Source organism: Pecten maximus, chromosome 8 (assembly GCF_902652985.1).
Source record: "Pecten maximus chromosome 8, xPecMax1.1, whole genome shotgun sequence".
In the NCBI taxonomy this organism is placed as follows: Eukaryota; Metazoa; Mollusca; class Bivalvia; order Pectinida; family Pectinidae; genus Pecten; species Pecten maximus.
Window position 1 is genome coordinate 27539435 of NC_047022.1, and position 26351 is coordinate 27565785.

At 38.5% G+C, this 26351-nt stretch overlaps 1 protein-coding gene across 2 annotated transcripts in view; it reads right to left on the reverse strand.

The window, feature by feature from the left end:
• Positions 1-24688, reverse strand: part of LOC117333044 (E3 ubiquitin-protein ligase CHFR-like) — a 38901-nt gene extending 14213 nt beyond the window's left edge. Inside the window, exons 1-15 of one of the 2 annotated variants that reach the window (XM_033892162.1) lie at positions 24523-24688; positions 22878-22974; positions 16280-16328; positions 15695-15758; positions 15256-15354; positions 12075-12133; positions 11493-11800; positions 11066-11141; positions 10571-10649; positions 10214-10278; positions 9626-9705; positions 8735-8794; positions 8344-8468; positions 7272-7331; positions 4148-4324 (exon numbers count right to left, since the gene is read on the reverse strand). In XM_033892162.1, the coding sequence (XP_033748053.1) occupies positions 4148-4324; positions 7272-7331; positions 8344-8468; positions 8735-8794; positions 9626-9705; positions 10214-10278; positions 10571-10649; positions 11066-11141; positions 11493-11800; positions 12075-12133; positions 15256-15354; positions 15695-15758; positions 16280-16328; positions 22878-22974; positions 24523-24643 (1519 nt within the window). In that variant the 5' untranslated portion in view covers positions 24644-24688. Of the gene's footprint in view, positions 1-4147; positions 4370-7271; positions 7332-8343; positions 8469-8734; positions 8795-9625; positions 9706-10213; positions 10279-10570; positions 10650-11065; positions 11142-11492; positions 11801-12074; positions 12134-15255; positions 15355-15694; positions 15759-16279; positions 16329-22877; positions 22975-24522 lie in introns of both variants that reach the window. The other variant, XM_033892161.1, reaches the window with a different exon arrangement.
• Between the last annotated feature and the right edge of the window lie 1663 nt (positions 24689-26351).

Genomic DNA, 26351 nt, shown 5'->3' on the forward strand with positions numbered 1-26351 from the left:
TTTTCCAATTGGTCTCAAAACGCAATATGCATAACTAGGCACCAAGAGGAACCTTTATATGAAATTTCAGAAAGATCCCTTCATAAGTTTCTGAGAAATAGCGATAACAAACTTCAATTGTCAAAATCCAAGATGGCTGCCTGTCGGCCATGTTGTTTTCCGATTGGTCTCAAAATGCAATATGCATAACTAGGCACCAAGGGGAATCTACATATGAAATTTGAGAAAGATCCCTTCAGTACTTTCTCAGAAATAGCGATAACAAACTTCAATTATCAAAATCCAAGATGGCTGCGTGTCGGCCATGTTGTTTTCCGATTGGTCTCAAAATGCAATATGCATAACTAGGCACCAAGGGAAGCCTACATATGAAATTTGAGAAAGATCCCTTCAGTACTTTCTCAGAAATAGCGATAACAAACTTCAATTATCAAAATCCAAGATGGCTGCCTGTCGGCCATGTTGTTTTCCGATTGGTCTCAAAATGCAATATGCATAACTAGGAACCAAGGGAAGCCTACATATGAAATTTGAGAAAGATCCCTTCAGTACTTTCTCAGAAATAGCGATAACAAACTTCAATTGTCAAAATCCAAGATGGCTGCCTGTCGGCCATGTTGTTTTCCGATTGGTCTCAAAATGCAATATGCATAACAAGGCACCAAGGGGAACCCACATATGAAATTTGAGAAAGATCCCTTCAGTACTTTCTGAGGATTAGCGATAACAAGAATTGTTTACGGACGGACGGACGGACGGACGGAGGGACGGAGGGACGGACGGACCACGGACCACGGACGCAGGGCGATTTGAATAGAATATGCACAACTAGGTGCATGTGAAATTTTGTAATGATCCCTTCAGTACTTTCTGGGAAATAGCGATAACAAGAATTGTTTACAGACGGAGGGACAGACGGACCACGGACGCAAGGCAATTTGAATAGCCCACCATCTGATGATGGTGGGCTAAAAAGATCTCTATGAAACCTATTACATGCTATATTTCTGTCATTTTCAGAATATGTATTTCTGAAATGTATTGCCTCAGCAAAATAATTTTTTTCATAATATGACAACACCTTAGTGTCATCAACTGAAAAAATTAAGTCTACACAATACCTATCTTAGTCTCTGTGGTAAAATCATGTCATTATTAAAATTATTATATAGTCATATTAAATCATGTTGGCAGAAAAATATCAGATCATTTTAAAAACAAGACCAGGGTCTTAAAAGGGGAGATAACATGTTATCTCCCTGATTTTGTTTATTATGTTCACTAATGATTGTGAATTGGAATTTTCACAGGTCGGTGTACAGCCCCTTGACTTACAAGTCTTGTCCCTATTTTTATTAATGTATGTATGTATGCTGATGACATGGTTTTGTTTTCTGAAAATATACATGGTACAGTCACTGCTTGACCAAAACTTAAAACTTATGCAGAAAAGTAGTCTCTGAAGGTTAATGTCTCAAAAACAAAAGTTGATTGAGAAATTGAACCCTGTCAGTCCAGTGAAATGCGAGTGTGATTGTGTTACCACAGTGCCACTTGACCACCCAATGTTATTTACAGTGCCACTTGACCACCCAATGTTATTTACAGTGCCACTTGACCACCCGATAATATTTACAGTGCCACTTGACCATCCAATGTTATTTACAGTGCCACTTGACCACCAAATGTTATTTACAGTGCCACTTGACCACCCGATAATATTTACAGTGCCACTTGACCATCAAATGTTATTTACAGTGCCACTTGACCACCCAATGTTATTTACAGTACCACTTGACCATCCGATGTTACTTACAGTACCACTTGACCACCCAATGTTATTTACAATGCCACTTGACCACCCAATGTTATTTACAGTGCCACTTGACTACCCAATGTTACTTACAGTGCCACTTGACCATCCAATGTTATTTACAGTGCCACTTGACTACCAAATGTTATTTACAGTGCCACTTGACCACCCAATGTTATTTACAGTGCCACTTGACCACCCAATGTTATTTACAGTACCACTTGACCATCAAATGTTACTTACAGTGCCACTTGACCATCCAATGTTATCTACAGTGCCACTTGACCATCCAATGTTATTTACAGTATCACTTTACCATCCAATGCTATTTACAGTACCACTTGACCATCCGATGTTACTTACAGTATCACTTTACCATCAAATGCTATTTACAGTACCACTTGACCACCCAATTTTATTTACAGTGCCACTTGACCATCCAATGTTACTTACAGTGCCACTTGACCATCCAATGTTATTTACAGTGCCACTTGACCATCCGATGTTACTTACAGTGCCACTTGATCACCCAATGTCATTTACAATGCCACTTGACCACCCAATGTTATTTACAGTGCCACTTGACCACCCAATTTTATTTACAGTGCCACTTGACCATCCAATGTTACTTACAGTGCCACTTGACCATCCAATGTTATTTACAGTGCCACTTGACCATCCGATGTTACTTACAGTGCCACTTGATCACCCAATGTCATTTACAATGCCACTTGACCACCCAATGTTATTTACAGTGCCACTTGACCACCCAATGTTACTTACAGTGCCACTTGACCATACAATGTTATTTACAGTGCCACTTGACTACCAAATGTTATTTACAGTGCCACTTGACCACCCAATGTTATTTACAGTGCCACTTGACCATCCAATGTTATTTACAGTGCCACTTAACCACCCAATGTTATTTACAGTACCACTTGACCATCCGATGTTACTTGCAGTGCCACTTGACCATCCAATGTTATTTACAGTGCCACTTGACCATCCAATGTTATTTACAGTGCCACTTGACCACCCGATGTTATTTACAGTGCCACTTGACCACCCAATGTTATTTACAGTGCCACTTGACCATCCAATGTTATTTACAGTGCCACTTGACCACCCAATGTTATTTACAGTACCACTTGACCATCCGATGTTACTTGCAGTGCCACTTGACCATCCAATGTTATTTACAGTGCCACTTGACCATCCAATGTTATTTACAGTGCCACTTGACCACCCAATGTTATTTACAGTGCCACTTGACCATCCAATGTTATTTACAGTGCCACTTGACCACCCAATGTTATTTACAGTACCACTTGACCATCCGATGTTACTTGCAGTGCCACTTGACCATCCAATGTTATTTACAGTGCCACTTGACCATCCAATGTTATTTACAGTGCCACTTGACCACCCAATGTTATTTACAGTGCCACTTGACCATCCAATGTTATTTACAGTGCCACTTGACCACCCAATTTTATTTACAGTGCCACTTGACCACCAAATGTTATTTACAGTGCCACTTGACCACCCAATTTTATTTACAGTGCCACTTGACTATCGAATGTTATTTACAGTGCCACTTGACCACCCAATATTATTTACAGTGCCACTTGACCACCCAATGTTATTTACAGTGCCACTTGACCATCTAATGTTATTTACAGTGCCACTTGACCACCCAATTTTATTTATAGCGCCACTTGACCATCCAATGTTATTTACAGTGCCACTTGATCACCCAATGTCATTTACAGTGCCACTTGACCATCTAATGTTATTTACAGTGCCACTTGACCACCCAATGTTATTTACAGTGCCACTTGACCATCCAATGTTTTTAACAGTACCACTTGACCACCCAATGTTATTTACAGTGCCACTTGACCTCCCAATGTTATTTACAGTGCCACTTGACTACCAAATGTTATTTACAGTGCCACTTGACCACCCAATGTTATTTACAGTGCCACTTGACCACCCAATGTTATTTTCAGTGCCACTTGACCACCCAATGCTATTTCATAGAGTACCACTGGTGAGAGAGGTACTTTTTGTAAACAACGTTAGTTATATTTTATTAATATGAGGTTGAATTATCATGTAGTATACTATAAAGCTCTCCTATACATATGTAACTTGCCATGCTTTTCTGCATAAAATGCTTGCAGTTTAACAATGTTTCTTCAATAGTGTTGCATGTGAAGATGATTTTATTGCCAGCTTCACAAATAAATCTGTTTGGCATTCTAAGATAAGAGAATACTTATCATGAGGTTAGAATTGACTGTTGTAAAACACTGCTATGTGACTTACACTGCTGTGGAGGAACAGACAAGGGGTCTGTGTTGTACTCAGCTCTCCTGTCTGGCATGGGTTGTAGGCAGCACTGACACATCATGTGGGTCTGTGTCATGGCACATCTGTAGTGGGGTGCAGTCGGCATCACCTTAACATCAGGATCAGGCTGTTCTCCACTCGGACCAGGCTCAACAGATTCATCTGGATTTGACTGTTCTCTACTCGGACCAGGCTCAACTGCAATTTGTAGTAAAAGTTAATAGACAAAATCACCAAAGAATTATTGCATGAACATAAGTCTGACGTTAAAAAAACCAGAGTAACATGGGGTGGAACATATCCATCCATCTCATACAAAAACAAAATGCATAGGTAATTGTATCAAGAAAAAATAAATATTGAAATGCAAGATTAATTGTCATATCCCCCCAAAAGAAGTCCTGGTACGGAATTGAAATGATTAAGCATCATCAATTTGTATTAAATAATGGGCAGGTAGAATATCATTTCAACAATAGTGATTGTTCTGATTTAATTTACAGTCAATATATTTCTGGAAAAGATCAAAAGACAAGTGTGAAGTTTTTGTGACCAAGTGCTAAGGAAATTGTTACTGTAAATAAATATCGCATCATGATGCAATGGCCACACTACCTGGTAAAACATCCAATGTGGCGGCAATCATTATTTTTTATCATAAACAATGACTCAAAACATAATTCAATTGTTACAGTTGATAACTTACTTTCTTCCCTGTCAGTAGGGAGCCTCATTATCACATGGGGAGACCACTCACCTTCATCCTCTGTCAGGTCTCACACAACTAATTATTTCAATATCTGTTAATACCAATGACTCCATCCCCTCCATCACTCATTTGAAGTTCAAATGTTGTGAAATTTACATCAAATTAAAGTTTGAAGATTTCCCTACCAGAAAAATTATGTTATTGGATAGGTTTGATAGCATATAAGAGCACAATAGTACTTGGAAGACAGTAACCCTGATATTGACAGTGGACAGGGGAACCCCCACCTGGGGAATTCCCGCTTTTTACACCTAGAATCCTACATCTTTCTATTTATACCAGGAGTGTATACTTCTGATTTTTAAAATCTCAAGACCCTACTCTTTATTCTTGTATATAGAAATTACCCATTGCATGTGTTATTTACTCAGGACATAGCTACAAACCTAAGAAACACATTTTCTTCAGGGACTTGGTTCAGGTGAAACACCAGCTGATTGGCTGAATTAGTTGTGCGAGACCTGTCAGGAGGTTGTAACTACATGTATCACCAGGGGAGATCACTCACCTTCATCCCCTGTCAGGAGGGTGTCCTCACTATCACCAGGGGAGACCACTCACCTTCATTCTCTGTCAGGAGGGTGTCCTCATAGTCACCAGGGGAGATCACTCACCTTTATTCTCTGTCAGGAGGGTGTCCTCACTATCACCTGGGGAGACCACTCACCTTCATTCTCTGTCACGAAGGTTGTAACCATCACCAGGGGAGACCACTCATCTTTATTCTCTGTCAGGAGGGTGTCCTCACTATCACCAGGGGAGATCACTCACCTTCATTCTCTGTCACGAAGGTTGTAACCATCACCAGGGGAGACCACTCACCTTCATTCTCTGTCAGGAGGTTGTAACTATCACCAGGGGAGACCACTCACCTTCATTCTCTGTCAGGAGGTTGTCCTCATTATCACCAGGGGAGATCACTCACCTTCATTCTCTGTCACGAAGGTTGTAACCATCACCAGGGGAGACCACTCACCTTCATTCTCTGTCAGGAGGTTGTAACTATCACCAGGGGAGACCACTCACCTTTATTCTCTGTCAGGAGGGTGTCCTTACTATCACCAGGGGAGACCACTCACCTTTATCCCCGGTAAGGAGGGTGTCCTCATTATCACCAGGGGAGACCACTCACCTTTATTCTCTGTCAGGAGGTTGTCCTCACTATCACCAGGGGAGACCACTCACCTTCATTCTCTGTTAGGAGGTTGTCCTCATTATCATCAGGGGAGATCACTCACCTTCATCCCCTGTCAGGAGGTTGTCCTCACTATCACCAGGGGAGACCACTCACCTTTATTCTCTGTCAGGAGGTTGTCCTCACTATCACCAGGGGAGACCACTCACCTTTATTCTCTGTCAGGAGGTTGTAACTATCACCAGGGGAGACCACTCACATTCATTCTCTGTCAGGAGGTTGTAACTATATCACCAGGGGAGACCACTCACCTTCATCCCCTGTAAGGGGGTGTCCTCATTATCATCAGGGGAGATCACTCACCTTCATTCTCTGTCACGAAGGTGTCCTCATTATCATCAGGGGAGACCACTCACCTTCATTCTCTGTCAGGAGGTTGTGCTCATAATCACCAGGGGAGATCACTCACCTTCATTCTCTGTCAGGAGGTTGTAACTATCACCAGGGGAGACCACTCACCTTCATTCTCTGTCAGGAAGGTGTCATCATTATCATCAGGGGAGATCACTCACCTCCATCCACTGTAAGGAGGGTGTCCTTACTATCACAAGGGGAGACCACTCACCCTCATTCTCTGTCAGGAGGTTGTAACTATCACCAGGGGAGACCACTCACCTTCATTCTCTGTCAGGAAGGTGTCATCATTATCAACAGGGGAGATCACCCACCTTCATTCTCTGTCAGGAGGTTGTAACTATCACCAGGGGAGACCACTCACCTTCATTCTCTGTCAGGAGGGTGTCCTCATTATCATCAGGGGAGATCACTCACCTTCATTCTCTGTCAGGAAGGTGTCATTATTATCATCAGGGGAGATCACTCACCTCCATCCACTGTAAGGAGGGTGTCCTTACTATCACAAGGGGAGACCACTCACCTTCATTCTCTGTCAGGAGGTTGTAACTATCACCAGGGGAGACCACTCACCTTCATTCCCTGTCAGGAGGTTGTCCTCATTACCATCAGGGGAGACCACTCACCTTCGTCGCCTGTCACGAGTGTTTCCTTATTGACATCAGGGGAGACCACTCACCTTTATTCTCTGTCAGGAGGTTGTAACTATCACCAGGGGAGACCACTCACCTTCATTCACTGTCAGGGAGTTGTCCTCATTATCATCAGGGGAGATTACTCACCTTCATCATCTGTCCCTGTGGTTGCATTTGGTGTAACGTTTCTTCCTAGGACATTCATTGCTTAAAACACAAAACATTATTACTCATAAATATTATTGAAGTTCATATAATAATTATACAATATATGAAAAATTTCAAAACATATAGGTATGTCATATATTGTGATAATAGATTCATTTTCTTGTGTGAATTAATTAACATAAAGAGATATAACGAACAATGCAGAGTACTGTCCACAAGTCAAAACATACAGGGCAGAGTATACTATCTGTATGACAAAACATATAGCGCAGAGTACTGTCTGTAAGTCAAAACATTCAAGGCCAGAGTACTGTCTGTATGTCAAAACATTCAAGGCCAGAGTACTGTCTGTATGTCAAAACATTCAAGACAGAGTACTGTTTGTAAGTCAAAACATTCAAGACAGAGTACTGTCTGTATGTCAAAACATTCAAGACAGAGTACTGTTTGTAAGTCAAAACATTCAAGACAGAGTACTGTCTGTATGTCAAAACATTCAAGGCCAGAGTACTGTCTGTATGTCAAAACATTCAAGGCCAGAGTACTGTCTGTATGTCAAAACATTCAAGGCCAGAGTACTGTCTGTATGTCAAAACATTCAAGACAGAGTACTGTTTGTAAGTCAAAACATTCAAGACAGAGTACTGTCTGTATGTCAAAACATTCAAGACAGAGTACTGTTTGTAAGTCAAAACATTCAAGACAGAGTACTGTCTGTATGTCAAAACATTCAAGACAGAGTACTGTCTGTAAGTCAAAACATTCAAGGCCAGAGTACTGTCTGTATGTCAAAACATTCAAGACAGAGTACTGTCTGTATGTCAAAACATTCAAGACAGAGTACTGTCTGTATGTCAAAACATTCAAGGCAGAGTACTGTCTGTATGTCAAAACATTCAAGACAGAGTACTGTTTGTAAGTCAAAACATTCAAGACAGAGTACTGTCTGTATGTCAAAACATACAGGCCAGAGTACTGTTCTATCTTCACACAAGTATCAAACATTTTGCTAGAAACATAATAGCTGCTTTAATGTCAAGTAGTTAACTACCAAAGTTTCCTATGGCGTTGAGGACCACAGCTGTTGTGGTAGTAGTGCAGGTGGTGGTTGTAGCTGTATTTGTACTGGCTGGCTCTATGTAGTCTGGGCATTGTCTGCACACAGTCTTGGCTGGCCTGAAGATAGGTTAAACTTACATCTAATTCATTCAAATATTTTGTTACAGTTTTATCATTGTGTAAGCTATACCAGATACTTTATAGAATCAGAAAAACTTCAATTGAATTGCCGTTCAAAATTTATGTCAAGATTAAAGTTATTAGAATGACATCAAAGATTACTCAATATCCAAGTTGTGATGTTTGACATCAACAGGATACTGTTAAGACAAGTATCTGCTGTTTGTGATTATAATAGGTAAATACTGTTGTTCATAGGTTACCTGATGGTCCCAAAAAAGGGGGTTCCAAATCCATGCAGGAGAGGCGTTGCAGGGTTGAACCTACAGTAGTACAGAAAATACAAACTGTCATAACACAAAACAATATCAGGGTTGTACCTACAGTAGTACAGAAAATACAAACTGTCATAACACAGAACGATGTCAGGGTTGTACCTACAGTAGTACAGAAAATACACACCGTCATAACACAAAACAATATCAGGGTTGTACCTACAGTAGTACAGAAAATACACACCGTCATAACACAGAACAATATCAGGGTTGTACCTACAGTAGTACAGAAAATACACACCGTCATAACACAAAACAATATCAGGGTTGTACCTACAGTAGTACAGAAAATACACACCGTCATAACACAGAACAATATCAGGGTTGTACCTACAGTAGTACAGAAAATACACACCGTCATAACACAAAACAATATCAGGGTTGTACCTACAGTAGTACAGAAAATACACACCGTCATAACACAAAACAATATCAGGGTTGTACCTACAGTAGTACAGAAAATACACACCGTCATAACACAAAACCATATCAGGGTTGTACCTACAGTAGTACAGAAAATACACACCGTCATAACACAGAACAATATCAGGGTTGTACCTACAGTAGTACAGAAAATACACACTGTCATAACACAAATTGACATGTCATTGAAAGCGTATTCATTTGTCTTTTACAAACACATTCAACAGTCTTAGCTTTAAACACACAGGAGAAAATGAATCTATAACTGACAGAAAAGCGTTCATATATAACCTGGCCAAGTTCAACACTGATGTAGAAAGGTATGAATACATGAATATTATGAGTATTTATAGTACTTCAATATATTGTTTTCAGAGCAGTTCTACATGAACTTACAAGAGTGGTGGAGGACTGGGAGAGTCTGACCGGTCTGAATCCGAACTTTCAAATATGGTACTCCTACGTCCTGGGTATAACTGTAATTACAAGGTGAGACTGACTGAGCTGGATACAACAACATTCTCCCTAATGGTGTCACTGTAAAGAGCTGGTGTATCTCATAGTACGTAATTATTTACTAATGATGTTAAACAAACATCATTAATATTAAAGCATTGAACTGCTTTCAGTTGGAAGTTATGGGCTGATGAATGCCAACTGGACAAAGGCAAATTTAATGAAGCGTATTAGCGCTTCATGTTGAATTTGCCTTTGTCCAGTTGGCATTCATCAGGCCATAACTTCCAAATGAAAGCAGTTCAATGCTTATATTTACTTTGACAACGATTTTAAAGACTACATCCATGAATTTTGCTCCGACGATGAACAAACAAATTATTAATGTCAAAGTTATGGACTCGTAACCTTCAACCTGAGCTTGGTAAAGTTATATAGTGGGGCTACAGTGTAAATGTAAATATATAGACATGAAACCATTCTATTTACATCATATTAACAGTAATTTCAGATAAAAGTTTTGTGTACCATATCTCTTGATATTTTGTTCTTGGCATCTAATTCTTTTATGTCTTCTTCATCTCTTTTTTTACCTGCAAAACAAAAGCATGAACAACTGGTATTGTACAGTTAATTGTAATTCTTGTGTTTAACTCTTAATATATCCTAAACGTTATACACCTTTTAGTTAATTGGCCCAAGCTGGACATAAAAAAACATTATCATTATCTATAAACAGGAAAAGTGTTTTTTTGACCACTATGAACCATAACTCTGCTCTAGATCTGTATCAATAATTTGTATACGTTGTACCTATGTAAACATACACCTCTCTCAATGATTCCTCCTGTAAATGTTTAGATGTATCAATATTGAGGTACTCACTGGGATTTTCCTTAAGATAAGCTTCCATAAGATTGTTGACAATGTGGTTTTTGTTGATTCTTTCCACCTTCATACGGCACTTGATAAAAAAGAAAGTGTGAGCACTTGTTTTTAAAAAATTAAACATATACAGATATTATGTTCATATACTTAGTACCTATACTTATATAGAATGTAATAAAAAATGAAAGTATCAAAACAATGTTCAAAATTAAACATATAATTAACAAATCGAAAGTATACAGTATGACAGTGTTTAGAATTGTGTAAACATAATATTAATGATAATTCAGTACTGTAATACTTTCCACATAGCAAGCAAAATTAAATAATAAATTGATTAAACATTAAGGCTTTGAGAATCATGACATCACAATTTCCAACTAGAATCAATCCTGAGGTAAAACGATATCAGAGAACATCTAGAATCATTTTAATGACACAAGTCAGAGTCAGACAAAAGTCAGTTTACAGTTATCCTGATCCAGTACTCACCGTTGGACATTCGTTTGATTTGTCCATCCAATCAGAGTAACAACCTGCGCAGAATGAGTGCATGCATGGCTGCAGACTAAAAATAAAAGTTATAAAACAGCTTAACCATGGTCGCAGAATTAAATTACTGTAAAACAGTAAAATGTGATTATAAGAATTAAACACAAAATTTGTTATAGTATCTTAAAATAGATAATGTTGAGTAAATATCAGGATTTTGATTTAATTTGAGATAAGCAGAAAATTGTATGATGCCTGTTCATTGAAAGGTTTACTTTATAGTGATCTACAGGGTCAACATTTAATTCTAGCTATCAAATACTCAGTTTCAATCAATTTCTGTTTAATTCCAGAAAACACCAACTACATCGTATGACTTTACATGTATTTTATATATTACAGAAGCGTTCACCCTGAGTGTACTAACCTGATGCAGTCGTGCAGAAGCTCCTGACATATCGTACAAATTAGGGCTTCCTCTATCTCGTCTGGACCATCCATACAGGCATCAGCCCCTGCCACAGACTTATTGGAACTATCCTGGTCTTTTTTACTCACAGTTGTCTTTCCTTGATCATCTTTAGTTTTCCCCAGACCATCTATATCCTCAAGAGTTTTCTCCCCTTGGATATCTTTGGCACCAGCTTCAGTACCAGAAGATTCTGGCTTACGTTTTGATGTTTCTGTCTTCAAACGTTTAGCTGGTGGCTCACTGGTAGATGTGTTTGGTTCCTCCTATCATGAAAATAATCTTAAGCTGGATTAAAGTATTGCCGGCTACAGTTCAAAACTTATCACAAAATGGGCCTGGTTTGTAACATGATGGCATTCCACCTAAATTTATCTGTATGTGTATTCGTACAAGTCAGCTGATTTTGTTAGGGTTAACTTGGCATACTAGGAACCTACATGTATATGAGATAGCAGGGTTACAGCAGACCTGTAGATACACTGTGATCACAAAACGTTAATGTTATCAGACCCTACATATGCAAGACATTGTACTTACAGACAACCTCTTCTTACTCTGCTCATCACAATCCTCCTCTACTATGTTAACAGATATATCTGTAAATGTGGAAAGACATCAACAAATTATGTAAAATTAAAAAGTCTGCACAAGGAAAACAAGTCTAAAACAAGAGATCCCAGAGGGATCTTGGTGCCCACCATTGAATGATCTTTATAGGTTCTGTGTCAGATTGATCTTCTCTCTATTTTTCCTTTCCTCTTACTAATCTGTGTTAATTGAGAAACATCCCTCCAGTACTTTTCAAACAAGGGGAACTTATATATGAAAGAGATTTAGCGATAATGGCTGTCTGTCGACCATGTTTTCAGATTGGTCCAAAAATGCAATACGACAGACCAAGGGGAACCTACCTGCCTGTCAGCCATGTTGTTTTCAGATTGGCTGCAAAATGAAATATGCAAGGGGTCCCAACATATGAAATTTCAGAAAGATCTCTTCAGTACTTTCTGAGAAAAAGCGAAAACAAACTTCAGTTGTCAAAATCCAAGATGGCTGTCTGTTGGCCATGTTGTTATCCGACTGGTCCCAAAATATATTATGCATAACTAGGGGCCAAGGGCAACCTATATATCAAATTTCAGAAAGATCCCTTCAGTTCTTTCTGAGAAATAGCAATAACAAACTTAAATTGTCAAAAACCAAGATGGCTGCCTGTTGGCCATGTTGTTTTCCGATCGGTCCCAAAATGCAATACGCATAACCAAAGACCAAGGGGTACCTACATATGAAATTTGAGAAAGATTCCTTTAGTACTTTCTGAGAAATAGGGAAAACAAACTTCAAATGTCAAAATCCAAGATGGCTGCCTGTCGGCCATGTTGTTTTTCGATCGGTCCCAAAATGCAATATGCATAACTACAGACCAAGGGGTACCTACATATGAAATTTGAGAAAGATTCCTTCAGTACTTTCTGAGAAATAGCAATCATAACTTTCAATTGTCAAAATCCAAGATGGCTGCTTGTCGGCCATGTTGTTTTCCGATCGGTCCCAAAATGCAATATGCATAACTAAAGACCAAGGGGAACCTACATATAAAATTTTCTCAGAAATAGTGATAAGAATTATTATGGACAGATGGACGGACCACGGACGCAAGGCGATTTGATAGCCCACCATCTCATTATGGTTGGCTAAAAAGATGGCTTATTATCAGCAAATTGAAGAGCTTTAAAAGTTATTCTTACTAGTTTCCAATCAGTTGATACCAAACCAGACATTCAGTAAACATAATCAAATTTAAAATAACTGACTGGTCCCCTAGTGACAGTATCTCAAATCAAGGACTGGTCATTAGTGGCAGTAGTATTACCAATCAATGTCTGGTCTCCACTGGCAATATCACCAATCAAGGACTGGTCCCAACTGGCAGTATCACCAATCAAGGACTGGTCCCAACTGGCAGTATCACCAATCAAGGGATGGTCCCCACTGGCAGTATTGCCAATCAAGGACTGGTCCCCAGTGGCAGTAGTATTACCAATCAATGTCTGGTCTCCACTGGCAATATCACCAATCAAGGACTGGTCCCAACTGGCAGTATCACCAATCAAGGACTGGTCCCAACTGGCAGTATCACCAATCAAGGGATGGTCCCCACTGGCAGTATTGCCAATCAAGGACTGGTCCCAACTGGCAGTATCACCAATCAAGGGATGGTCCCCACTGGCAGCATCACCGGTTAAGGTCTGGTCCCCACTGGCAGTATTATCACCCAAGTTCTGGTCCCCACTGGCAGTATTATCACCCAAGTTCTGGTCCCCACAGGCAGTATCTGAATCAAGGACTGGTCCCCACTAGTAGTATTGCCAATAAAGGACTGGTCCCTGGCATGCACTGGCAGTATTGCCAATCAAGGACTGGTCCCCACTAGTAGTATTGCCAATAAAGGACTGGTCCCTGGCATGCACTGGCAGTATTGTCAATCAAGGACTGGTCATCCACTGGCAGTATTGCCAATCAAGGACTGGTCATCCACTGGCAGTATTGCCAATCAAGGACTGGTCCCCACTGGCAGTATTGCCAATCAAGGACTGGTCCCCACTGGCAGTATTGCCAATCAAGAACTGGTCCCCACTGGCAGTATTGCCAATCAAGGACTGGTCCCCACTGGCAGTATTGCCAATCAAGGACTGGTCCCCACTAGTAGTATTGCCAATCCAGGACTGGTCCCTGGCATGCACTGGCAGTATTGCCAATCAAGGACTGGTCCCCACTAGCAGTATTGTTAATCAAGGACTGGTCATCGACTGGCAGTATTGTCAATCAAGGACTGGTCATCGACTGGCAGTATTGCCAATCAAGGACTGGTCCCCACTGGCAGTATTGCCAATCAAGGACTGGTCCCCACTGGCAGTATTGCCAATCAAGGACTGGTCCCCACTGGCAGTATTGCCAATCAAGAACTGGTCCCCACTGGCAGTATTGCCAATCAAGGACTGGTCCCCACTGGCAGTATTGCCAATCAAGGACTGGTCCCCACTAGTAGTATTGCCAATCCAGGACTGGTCCCTGGCATGCACTGGCAGTATTGCCAATCAAGGACTGGTCCCCACTAGCAGTATTGTTAATCAAGGACTGGTCATCCACTGGCAGTATTGTCAATCAAGGACTGGTCATCGACTGGCAGTATTGCCAATCAAGGACTGGTCCCCACTGGCAGTATTGCCAATCAAGGACTGGTCCCCACTGGCAGTATTGCCAATCAAGAACTGGTCCCCACTGGCAGTATTGCCAATCAAGGACTGGTCCCCACTGGCAGTATTGCCAATCAAGGACTGGTCCCCACTAGTAGTATTGCCAATCCAGGACTGGTCCCTGGCATGCACTGGCAGTATTGCCAATCAAGGACTGGTCCCCACTAGCAGTATTGTTAATCAAGGACTGGTCATCCACTGGCAGTATTGTCAATCAAGGACTGGTCATCGACTGGCAGTATTGCCAATCAAGGACTGGTCCCCACTAGTGGCAGTATTGCCAATCAAGGACTAGTCCCCACTGGCAGTATTGTCAATCAAGGACTGGGCTCAACTGGCAGTTATACTAGACAAAGAATGGTCATCACTGTCAGTATATTAATTATCTGATTGTAAGAAAATATCACTATCTGATAAGGAACAAATAATAGTACTGTCAGACTGACAGAGGTTGTCCTGACCTAAGAGTGTTGCCTCCATTCCATAATCAGAGCTGTATTCCTGTGTGGCATCCATTTCCTTCTGTAACTCCTCCAGATTCTGGTACATATAGCCCACATCTATGAGGCAAAAATACTGCATTAAATCTTATCATACATGTATCTTATCTAGCCTGTTGTAAAGAGTGATGTGTGCCGGTCAGAGATATGCTACAACAGAATTGTCCTTTTACTTTTAACAGTTAAAAGGTTATACATCAATTATTGTAATTCCAAGAAACCCCATTGAGCCAACTTTGACAGTATGTTCTTAATTTTTCTTATTTTCATTAATCACTTACTTGGTTATAACAAGCTAAACTCAAATTATATTTTTTCTATGTGATATATATGACAAAACAAACACGGTAAATAGCTAACTGGGCATGCATTACAAAGTTACTATTAACTAAAGCCTTACTGATATCATCTTCATCCTTCTTGTAGACAACAAAGAATTCGTCTCCATGACTTAACTCTCTCTTCTGTCAACAGCAAACAATTTTATTAATTATCAATAGATATGTATTGCAAATTATCATCATTAGCATAATAGTGAAAATCAACTGTGTTAAGATAGGTCTGAATCAACAGTAAAACAATACCTTAAGTGTGAATATCATTTACATTTAATTGCAATAGCTTATCAAAATCAACTGAGGTATACATTCTGTAACTTCCTACTAAACTTCAAAGATATGAAATGTTATATTTAGTACACAGTTACTGCTATCTGAAAGAAATTGTTTCAAATTAATCAATCAGTGCAATATTTTGTACTGTTTTGATAATCGAAGCCTCAACTTATTGTTACATAATCAAACAAAATTCATTTCAGATTAAATTTCTCTAACTACTGAATGAGAATAGTCCGTTTAAAATATTTTCATATTAAACAAAATGAAATATGCTTCTCATCCTGGGGCCAACTGATTTTTGAAGAATAAAAATATGCTGTCAGTAATGCTTTAAGAAACATGTTTTTTGTGAATGATGTTTTACTTACATTGCCTTTTGTAATTTTCACAGTCACATTCAGCAGCGTTCCATTTGTACTGAAAATATGAATGAACAGAAAGCTTGTATGGTAAAGAAAAACAGAAAAACTACCAAAAAACAATAATTTCCTGTCTCTGAGAGTGAATATAGGAACATTTCGGAGATCTAAAAAAAAAAAAAAAAACAAATATGGAAATATTGGTGCCTTTTCTAACAGTCACAACAAACAAGAGGCCCATGGGGCCTGTATCACTCACCTAGTTGGATTTGACCAAATGTCAAAATATTTTTCATTGTTCAATTCATTTTATTTGTCAACCACAAACAATGCATTATATGCTTAAAGTATGGGGATCTCAATTGCTTTAAAGAAATAAAGAAGTCCAGACTTTCTAAGTTTCACACAACATGCATTCATAACTCTATGCCTAGTAGCGATTTAAAGGAATTTTTTCCCCTATGGGGCCCTACAACTTTGGCCAAAGTCATCATTAAATGCAAAATCTGTTTTGCTTTCCCAAAGGATGTTTCTGACCAAATTAAGTTCAAATCCATTCATAACTTTATGACTAGTAGCGATTTAAAGGCATTACCTCTATTTCCCATATTGGGCCCCACCCCTTTGGCCCCTTGGGGGTCAGAGTCACCATTTATGCAAAATCTGTTCCCCTTCCCCCAAGGATGTTTCTGACCAAATTGGGTTCAAATCCATTCATAACTTTATGTCTTAAGTAGCGATTTAAAGGCATTACCTCTATTTCCCCTATTGGGCCCCGCCCCTTTGGCCCCTCGGGGGTCATATGCACCATTTATGCAATATCTGTTCCCCTTCCTCAAAGGATGTTCCTGACTAAATTGGGTTCAAATCTATTCATAACTTTATGACCAGTAGCGATTTAAAGGAATTACCTCAATTTCCCGTATTGGGCCCCGCCTCTTTGGCCCCTTAAGGGTCAGAGACACCATTTATGCAAATCCTGATCCTCTTCTGCCAAGGATGTTTCTGACCAAATTAAGTTCAAATCCATTCATAACTTTATGAAAAGTAGCTATTTAAATGCATTACCTCTATTTCCCCTATTGGGCCCCACTCCTTTGGCCCCTTGGGGGTCAGAGTCACCATTTATGCAAAATCTGTTCCCTTTCCCCCAGGGATGTTTCTGACCAAATTGGGTTCAAATCCATTCATAACTTTATGACTAGTAGCGATTTAAAGACATTATTACCTCTATTTCCCCTATTGGGCCCCGCCCCTTTGGCTCCTCGGGGTCAGAGTCACCATTTATGCAAAATCTGTCCCCCTTCCCCCAAGGATGTTCCTGACTAAATTGGGTTCAAATCCATTCATAACTTTATGACTAGTAGGGATTTAAAGGAATTGCCTCAATTTCCCCTATTGGGCCATGCCCCTCCGGCCCCTTAGGGGTCAGAGTCAACATTTATGCAAAATCTGTTCCCCTTCCCCCAAGGATTTCCCCTATTGTGCCATGCCCCTCCGGCCCCTTAGGGGTTTTGAATTGGGTTCAAATCCATTCATAACTTTAAGACTAGTAGCGATTTAAAGGCATTACCTCTATTTCCCCTATTGGGCCCCGCCCCTTTGGCCCCTCGGGGGTCAGATGCACCATTTATGCAATATCTGTTCCCCTTCCCCCAAGGATGCTCCTGACTAAATTGGGTTCAAATCTATTCATAACTTTATGACTAGTAGCGATTTAAAGGAATTACCTCAATTTCCCCTATTGGGCCCTGCCTCTCCGGCCACTTAGGGGTCAGAGACACCATTTATGCAAATTCTGATCCCTATCTGCCAAGGATGTTTCTGACCAAATTAAGTTTAAATCCATTCATAACTTTATGAAAAGTAGCTATTTAAAGGCATTACCTCTATTTCCCCTATTGGGCCCCACCCCTTTGGCCCCTCGGGGTCAGAGTCACCATTTATGCAAAATCTGTTCCCCTTCCCCCAAGGATATTCCTGACTAAATTGGGTTCAAATCCATTCATAACTTTATGACTAGTAGCGATTTAAAGAAATTGCCTCAATTTCCCCTATTTGGCCACGCCCCTCCGGCCCCTTAGGGGTCAGAGTCACCATTTATGCAAAATCTGTTCCCCCTCCCCCAAGGCTGTTCCTGACTAAATTGGGTTCAAATCCATTCATAACTTTATGACGAGTAGCGATTTAAAGGAATTGCCTCAATTTCCTCTATTGGGCCACGCCCTTCCGGCCCCTTAGGGGTCAGAGTCATTATTTATGCAAAATCTGATCCCCTTCTGTCAAGGATGTTTCTGGCCGAATTTGGTCAAAATCCAATAAGAACTTTTTGACTAGTAGCGATTTGAAGCAAATGTTGACGGACGGATGGACAGATGGACGGACGGACGACGGACGCTGCGCAATGACATAAGCTCACCGGACCTTCGGTCCAGGTGAGCTAAAAATTATTCAAATCAGCAGGGTTTGTCCTGGGTATATAATACAATGCAAATGGAGATGCTGTCAGTTTAAATGATGTTTCCCTCTGTATATTGATCAGATGGACTCCCTAAAAGTAAGTGGGATATATCTACTAAAATTGCCTGTAATTTCTTTTTTAATAAAGCTAAAGAAAGGTCAAATATAGAGAAAATTAAGCTAAAAATATCAATTTCATTAAAATACTTGACACAAAGCATTGATATACATGTACATAAAGGACTTTAATGTCATTATATTATAATTAATAAATCTCAAATAATTACATCATACTAAATAAACTTCATTAAATGAGCTCAAATTATACCAAATTGTATCAAAATCCATATCATATTGCAAACTTTTGGCCTCTTAGCCGGGAGGCCGTCCTTAAATGACATTAGCTGTTAAGGTAGACCGACCCTTCGGGTTTCCTCTGATAGATCTCCTTAATTTTATTTTTATTTCAATGTTAATTATGCTCTTATCACAAAAAGCACATAAAAAACATATGTCACCACGTTCGTTCTACTACCAGGGCCACATAAATATACGTATTACTTAATAGCTGAACCATATTTTTAAGGATTTTGGTAGATTTTATCTTTCCCCGATGATATTCAGCTAAAGCATAAAAAGAAGTTTATATCTTATTTGTATCATCAGTATGAGCAATATCATTCATAATTATCAAAAAAAGAGAAGATTCTTTTGGTGGTTAACAAAATATGGCTATTTTTATACGAAAAACCTGTTAATTATTAGTGAAAAATTGATTAAAAAAATACACGTTTATTTTTTTCCTGAAAAAATGAACAGAAAAATGACCCCCTTTTTTTTGCTTAATTAAAAATTTCATATGTATGCTTTAAGAAAAATAAATAAAAATAACACCTCACCATATTACTTTTCACACTATGGCCGTTTACTTTGCTGGTACCCCAAAACTTTTGCTTCAAGTATGGCTCAAATTACCAAATTAGAGCAGTTATTTTGGAATCTGAGATTGATAATTTTTTTTGTTAAATCTTTACCATTTTCTTTCATAAATTATGTTGTAATCTATGTTACTAGTGCTTTCTTTTTTTTCTAAAAGAATTTTATTTGTTTGATTTCCCAAACACAATTAACATTTTCCGGATATTTTCCTCTTTTCTGGATGAAAATTAGAACATTACACTAACGGTCCTTCAGACGCTTGCTTCTAATACGCCATGTCATACGAAGCGTATCGGTGATACAGAATGCCAGAACATGTGCACAATATGCAATATGAGGTTCATTTGCATCGCGTTGCTCGAGTGTCGAGTATCGAGCGTTCCAACCTATGCAATAATGTAGTATTTGTGGTAATGCAAGATTTATATCTTCCGCGTTTACCTTCAATACATGACTGATATTAGTTGTAACCTGCCTATGTTTAGGATGATTTACCGTAGGCCTACCTACCTGATTATAAAACGATATTATCATACTGTATCATTCCAGTACCTGTATGTCCGCGTGAGTAATACATGTAGGTCTACTGTTTACATTGACGTAGCTATCAAACTAAAACACCAGCGAGCATAACGTCATTGTTCTTGATTTTAAGGGCATTTATTTGCCATTTGGCGGGTACACAGGGTTTGACTTCTGCACTTTATTTTCATCTAAACTAGCCTAGAGTCTCGGCGCACATAAGGCCATATACAATTATAGTTGTGTTTCCCATTTCGGCTCCAAAAAAAATAAGGTAGGTAGGAAGGAAAAACCTATTTTTTTTCATTTTATTCCTTTCCCCACCAAAACATTTATTTTTTATTTGAAGGTAATCCATATCTTGATCTACACTGTATGATATAATAATGACTACATAGATAGCATCAACATTCACAACTCTTTTAACTGTTACATAAAATTCCATCCGAAAAACACTTTCAAATAAAATTCAGTGTTCATTGACAGTTGTATCAAGTGTGTTTTACTAGTAATTTAGTGGTGTTCAAAAAATGTATTGATAATATCAAATGAATCCCAGAAGACTGGCAGCTCACTTCCATACAGTTTTGCCTAAGATACCATGGACACGTGGTAAAGACACCCCTCACCACCAAACCTCCGGGTAGTAATTTATAACAGGTGATGTGGGATCTTCAAATCTCTTATGTACCACAAACAAGCATGTGTCCAAATATCTGGACCAGAAGATGTGACTTTGACTGGCAATTATTTACAGATCATCTGTGATTTAGGATTTACAACTCAAAATATAAAAAAAAAAAAATGTTTTAGGGTCGGCAGAAAAAAACAAGGGTAGGTCGGGAAAGGGGAAACACAATTAAAATTGTATTTGGCCTGACAATGATTGCATGACCTCAAAGAATTATTTTGCTTTATTGTATCAGTTTGATATCAAGTTCTTGAGCCTTTGATGATAAAATATTAACATGCAAAAATAAAACTTCAGCAGAATATTATCAATAATGTTTGTACATGTGGTGTCATACTCATGGTACATTTACTAATGAATAAAATATATGGATAAAATTCTTGTTGTGTGTTACATGTATTGTTGGATTTCTGATGAAAAAAAGGAACATTTTATATCAAAAAATATTTCTGATACAGGATCATGAGTATTTTCCATCAATCACAAATATATAAATCGTATTTAGAGTAGAAGAATTTGTGCTTGTCAATCCGTCGTCCGTTTTTGTTATGATCTATTTATAAAACTGCTCGAACCTAGTAGAGAGCTCCCCATGGAGTGAAATCTCCAGCCTAGACCGATCACAAGAAACGTGCTTTATAATTAGCCTACAGTTAAATACAATATTTATAATATATCCAGAATATGAGTAAAAAGGCACTTAACATCTTCATCAATTTTACGGGTTTCAGTTTTTGAAAATTTGTCGAATGTCAACGTAAATTTCGTGAGAGTTTATATAGATCTATTATACCATCCATGCATGGTGCAAGTTTTGTGTTTACGTCCCATGCGTTTCCTCCTTTTTTTGATCTGTGTCTACCCGCGGTTGGAATATGGTTGACTACCTCGCATTCTGAATAACAATATATCACATGTAAAGTGCGCAAGGCCGAACTTACGTTCCCCTATACAATCTGACAGATGGAGTACATAATTGTTGGTTGCCGCAAATTAAAGTGCACATGCTTTTAGAGCATCGGCCAAAGTCTCTAACTCCACTATGCGTCGGCCCGTGCGCCATGAAGTGTTCTCTTGTTCTATATTGCCATAAATTGGAGATGTTCTAACCTCTTCCTGACTTGATATAAATTGTCTCCGCCGAGACTGTAACTAACGTTATATGGTCGTCACACATAGGCACATGATGCGTTACATCGGCGCTGTCCTTGTTTTCAATGGACCATCTTTATGTTCTCACTTCATTGAAAGCATCAGCCTTACCTGGTCTTTTAGTTTTACAAAACTGACCCCTTTTACATCTTGGCCGCATCCTGTTGTATACCTAAACATTTACCTCCCAGCTGACTTGAAAATTAAACCAGATGTAACTATTCGTGAATATAATCAAGGACCCGGATCGCCGGACGCCGGATCGCCGGACTCATGTCTGTGACGTCACAGAAGGGTCGGTCTACCTTAATAGGATGTTAAACAAAATAAACAAAAAACCAAACCAAACCTCTTATTCATCCTCAGACAGAAATCTAATAAAACTGCCTCGTCACATCCATTTTGATAGTGGATTTGAATTTCTGTTAAGATGAATGTGACTTAGCTGTCTTGTGGATTTCCGCCTGAGGATGGCTTAGGCAAAAATTTGCAGAAGTGAGACATTTTCGTTGATATCTTGAATTGATAACATGAATTCAAGATGGTATGAACATGAGCTTAAGATTTTATTTGACACATAACTGATTGTCAATTCTATTCCTGTAAGACATGAAGTTTCTGTTATGTTTCTCACTACACCAAGCCACCATTTACATGTATGAATGGCATCAGAATACTAGTGTTACTGCACATGTACAGGTGTCATATCATATAATATCATGTGAGTTTATAAAATAGCAAAACAACAAAATTGTGATAGATGTATACATATATCTACATGTACATTATATTTTTATGTACAGTAGAATTTATTGTACTAGTAAATGTATTCAATAGTTTTACCTTGTGTCGCAAAGCCAGACTCTCCCGTCGCTATCCTTTTCAATATGACAGTGTCTGCCTGATACAAGTTTGTTGTTCGGCAAGGATATGTCACTATCTAAAACAAAACAAAATTATTTCAATTCTTAAATGGTGAAGATGAATCAGAAAGGTGTAAACTTGAATAATTAGTGCATATGTGTTATAATTCAATGTTAAAATTTAAATGTCATGTAAATATTAATTAACTTTTATTTCTGATTGAATCTTGTAGCAAGTCATTGACTACATTTAATGATACTATGCCTCCTTTGACCTTGGTAAATATATATATATATTAAATAAAAAGTCAAACACAGGGCTGCTGTCTCCGAAACAATGGGAGACAGCAGACCTGTGTTTGACTTTTTATTTTATTATCATTTACCGTCACATGGACACTTTAACTTTATTCTATATATATATAAATGTTGGTGATCCGAAGATATAGATTTGAATTTCCTGTTGTAGTTGTACCGAGAGAAAAATTTATAATATAAGTACAATTCGTATCCATGTATGTAAATACATTGCGATCCAGGTATTTATATCATCTAATAGACATCTTCCACAATGATCATGTCAGGGTATCTGGCCGACCATCACTGCGCCATTGAAACGTTCTTTTTTAAGAACGTTGATGTGGCGCAGCAGTATAAGCTGCGGGTATTTCTGGCTAGGCGATTGGGTGCCGTAGATCGTGAGTTCGAGGCCCGGTCAGGGCACGAGTCAAAAAGTTGTCTTCCTTCGTCATTTGTGTTACTACATGTATGTTATATATATATATATTGCTTATATAATTAGTGAAAGACAGATCCAGATCACGGTCCACCTCTGTATATCAAATACTAGTATACTTGATCAGATACTATATGTGGCAGATTGTATAGTGACAGCCAGATCCAGATCATCTCGGTCCATCACTTTTACTTGATCAGATCTAGATATGTGGCAGATTGTATAGTTATAGACATGTCTAGATCACCTCTGTGCCTTACTTGTACTTGATCAGATATGTTGCAGATCATGTCAGCCCACTACCTTTACTTGATCAAATATGTTGCAGATAGTATACTGACAGACAGATCTAGATCATCACTTGTACTTAATCAGATATGTGGCATATTGTATATTGACAGAATAATGTAGCTCTAGATGACGAACAGACAATTTCTGACAGATTGAGAGCAGTGTAGGCAGGGTATGGATATTCGTTCTAATCCGTTTGTTGTCGCAAGATTTTTGTGCAGATAGAATAAAATCGGACGTGACATAACACCTACATGTACCTTAAATTTTTGGATACACGAGATATTCGTTTACCACAAAACACCTAGACTATTTAGGAAAAAAATTAATAAAAAAAATAGGCAAAGATATGTATAGGTACTTCTGGCTGTTATTTTTAATATGAGACCATATATAGATATTTCTGGCTAAATTTTTTTTATGTAAGACTACTGTAGTCTGTAGACATGTCCCTTGGACCACAGGGCCACGTCACTATCGTATCGTTTTGTAAACACTTAATATGTCTACCCTACCACTCATTACCTGTGACAGGTATGAGTCGTAGGGTAGACATATATGCACTGCAAGTTTTGCCCTATCAGCAAGATTTTTTCACCTTTCGCTCGCCCAATGGTAAATTTGTCTTCTACTAGCGGAAATGGTGAACTGTCAACATCTGTGATACTGACAAGTTGGCCCCATGAACCTTCTACAGCATCATCCATACTTTCATCCATCCATAGCTTCTCCCTGACCTGTACTGTAAATATGTAGAGTCTAAAATGTAGTTTGTTGACAGTCAGAAACCGGAAGTGACATAGAGGTTGTACTATACCTGCGCAATATAAATGTATATAAAGTGTGTTCCTCAACCGAACCTGTCAAGAAATTTGATCGTCCAAAAATAGTGCAAACATTTCATAATTATATATATTGCTGAAAAATTGGACTAAGTTGTGTTCAATTGGTGTTTTTTTTTGTTTTGTAAAATTGGTGAAAAAATCGGAATTAGTAGAAAATATGCAGAAATTTGGGCATTCGTGTCTCCCAGTGAAAGCTAACAAACGTCCCTGATATTATTTAGTCCGACTTTGCTACAGGGAATATCAATAAGATAAACGTTGAATTTTACTTGATAAGAAACGTACTTACTACGATTGTCTGAATTATACAATATGTTTAGGCCTACAGGTATCAGCCCGAAAATACTTTTCAATGTGTGTTTCAAGTTAAACGTAAAACACCACGTTTTGAAATAGGCTGTTCCCTTTCTTTAACATAGTTTTACAGAAACTTTTTGAATATATGTAAAAAACAAACAAACACTCAACATGGTTATGTTGAAAGCCGTGAGAGAATTACATAATTAGAATCTGTATTTAAAATAGAGATTAGAGCACACTGGGGTATTATCGACCGTTTAAGGGTAAATTCACTGCATCCGAGAGTTGCACTGTCACATACTGCTCAAACATCGATGATCCGATAGCCTCATTGACGAGCCATATTAATTGACCAACTGGATGCACAGACGTGTTATGACCTTGAGATAACCTTCGGTGTTATTCAATAATATACGCAGGGTATTATCGACCACTTCCGGGTATTATCGACCGTAAGAAAACTTTTTAAAGAATTGATAGTATATATTTTTTTTATCGACAATATTTTCATTCAAGTAACACACTCCACGGTCATTTTAAACACTTATATCTCCAATCTTATCTCTATTTAAATTACAGAAATCTCTGATTATATGACACATATCTCTAATTCAAAATAAGATATTTGAATTAAATGAGTAAAACCCCAAAAAGCTCGGTCTATAGCCCGCATAATAGTATTTAGCCAGGGATATATTAGAGCACACTGGGGTATTATCGACCATTTAAGGGTAAATTTATTAAAACGTTTTACCTTAAGCTATTATGTATTAAATATCAAAACGGCTTGCCATACACTGTCACATACTGCTCAAACATCGATGATCCGATAGCCTCATTGAAGAGCCATATTTATTGACCAACTTGATGCTCAGACGTTGTATGACCTTGAGATAACCTTCAGTGTTGTTCAACAATATATGCTGGGTATTATCGACCACTTCCGGGTATTATCGACCGTAAGAAAACATTTCAAAGAATTGATAGTATCATTTTATTATCGACAACATTTTCATTCAAGTAACACACTCCACGGTCATATAAGAATTTTCTTTTAAAATCATAATGGTAACTACATAAATGTATAGGGTATCGGAACCTGTATGCCTGAATATCTGCATCCAGATTCAGGTTTATGAGAGTTGCATCGTTGCTGCACGGAATGTGACACCATAAACTACAGAACTGATATTTATCATCAATCTGATACGTAAACAGGTGCTAATTATTTTCTATTGTTTTGTTGTTATGCTATAATATTATTATAATTCGTAAATAATTT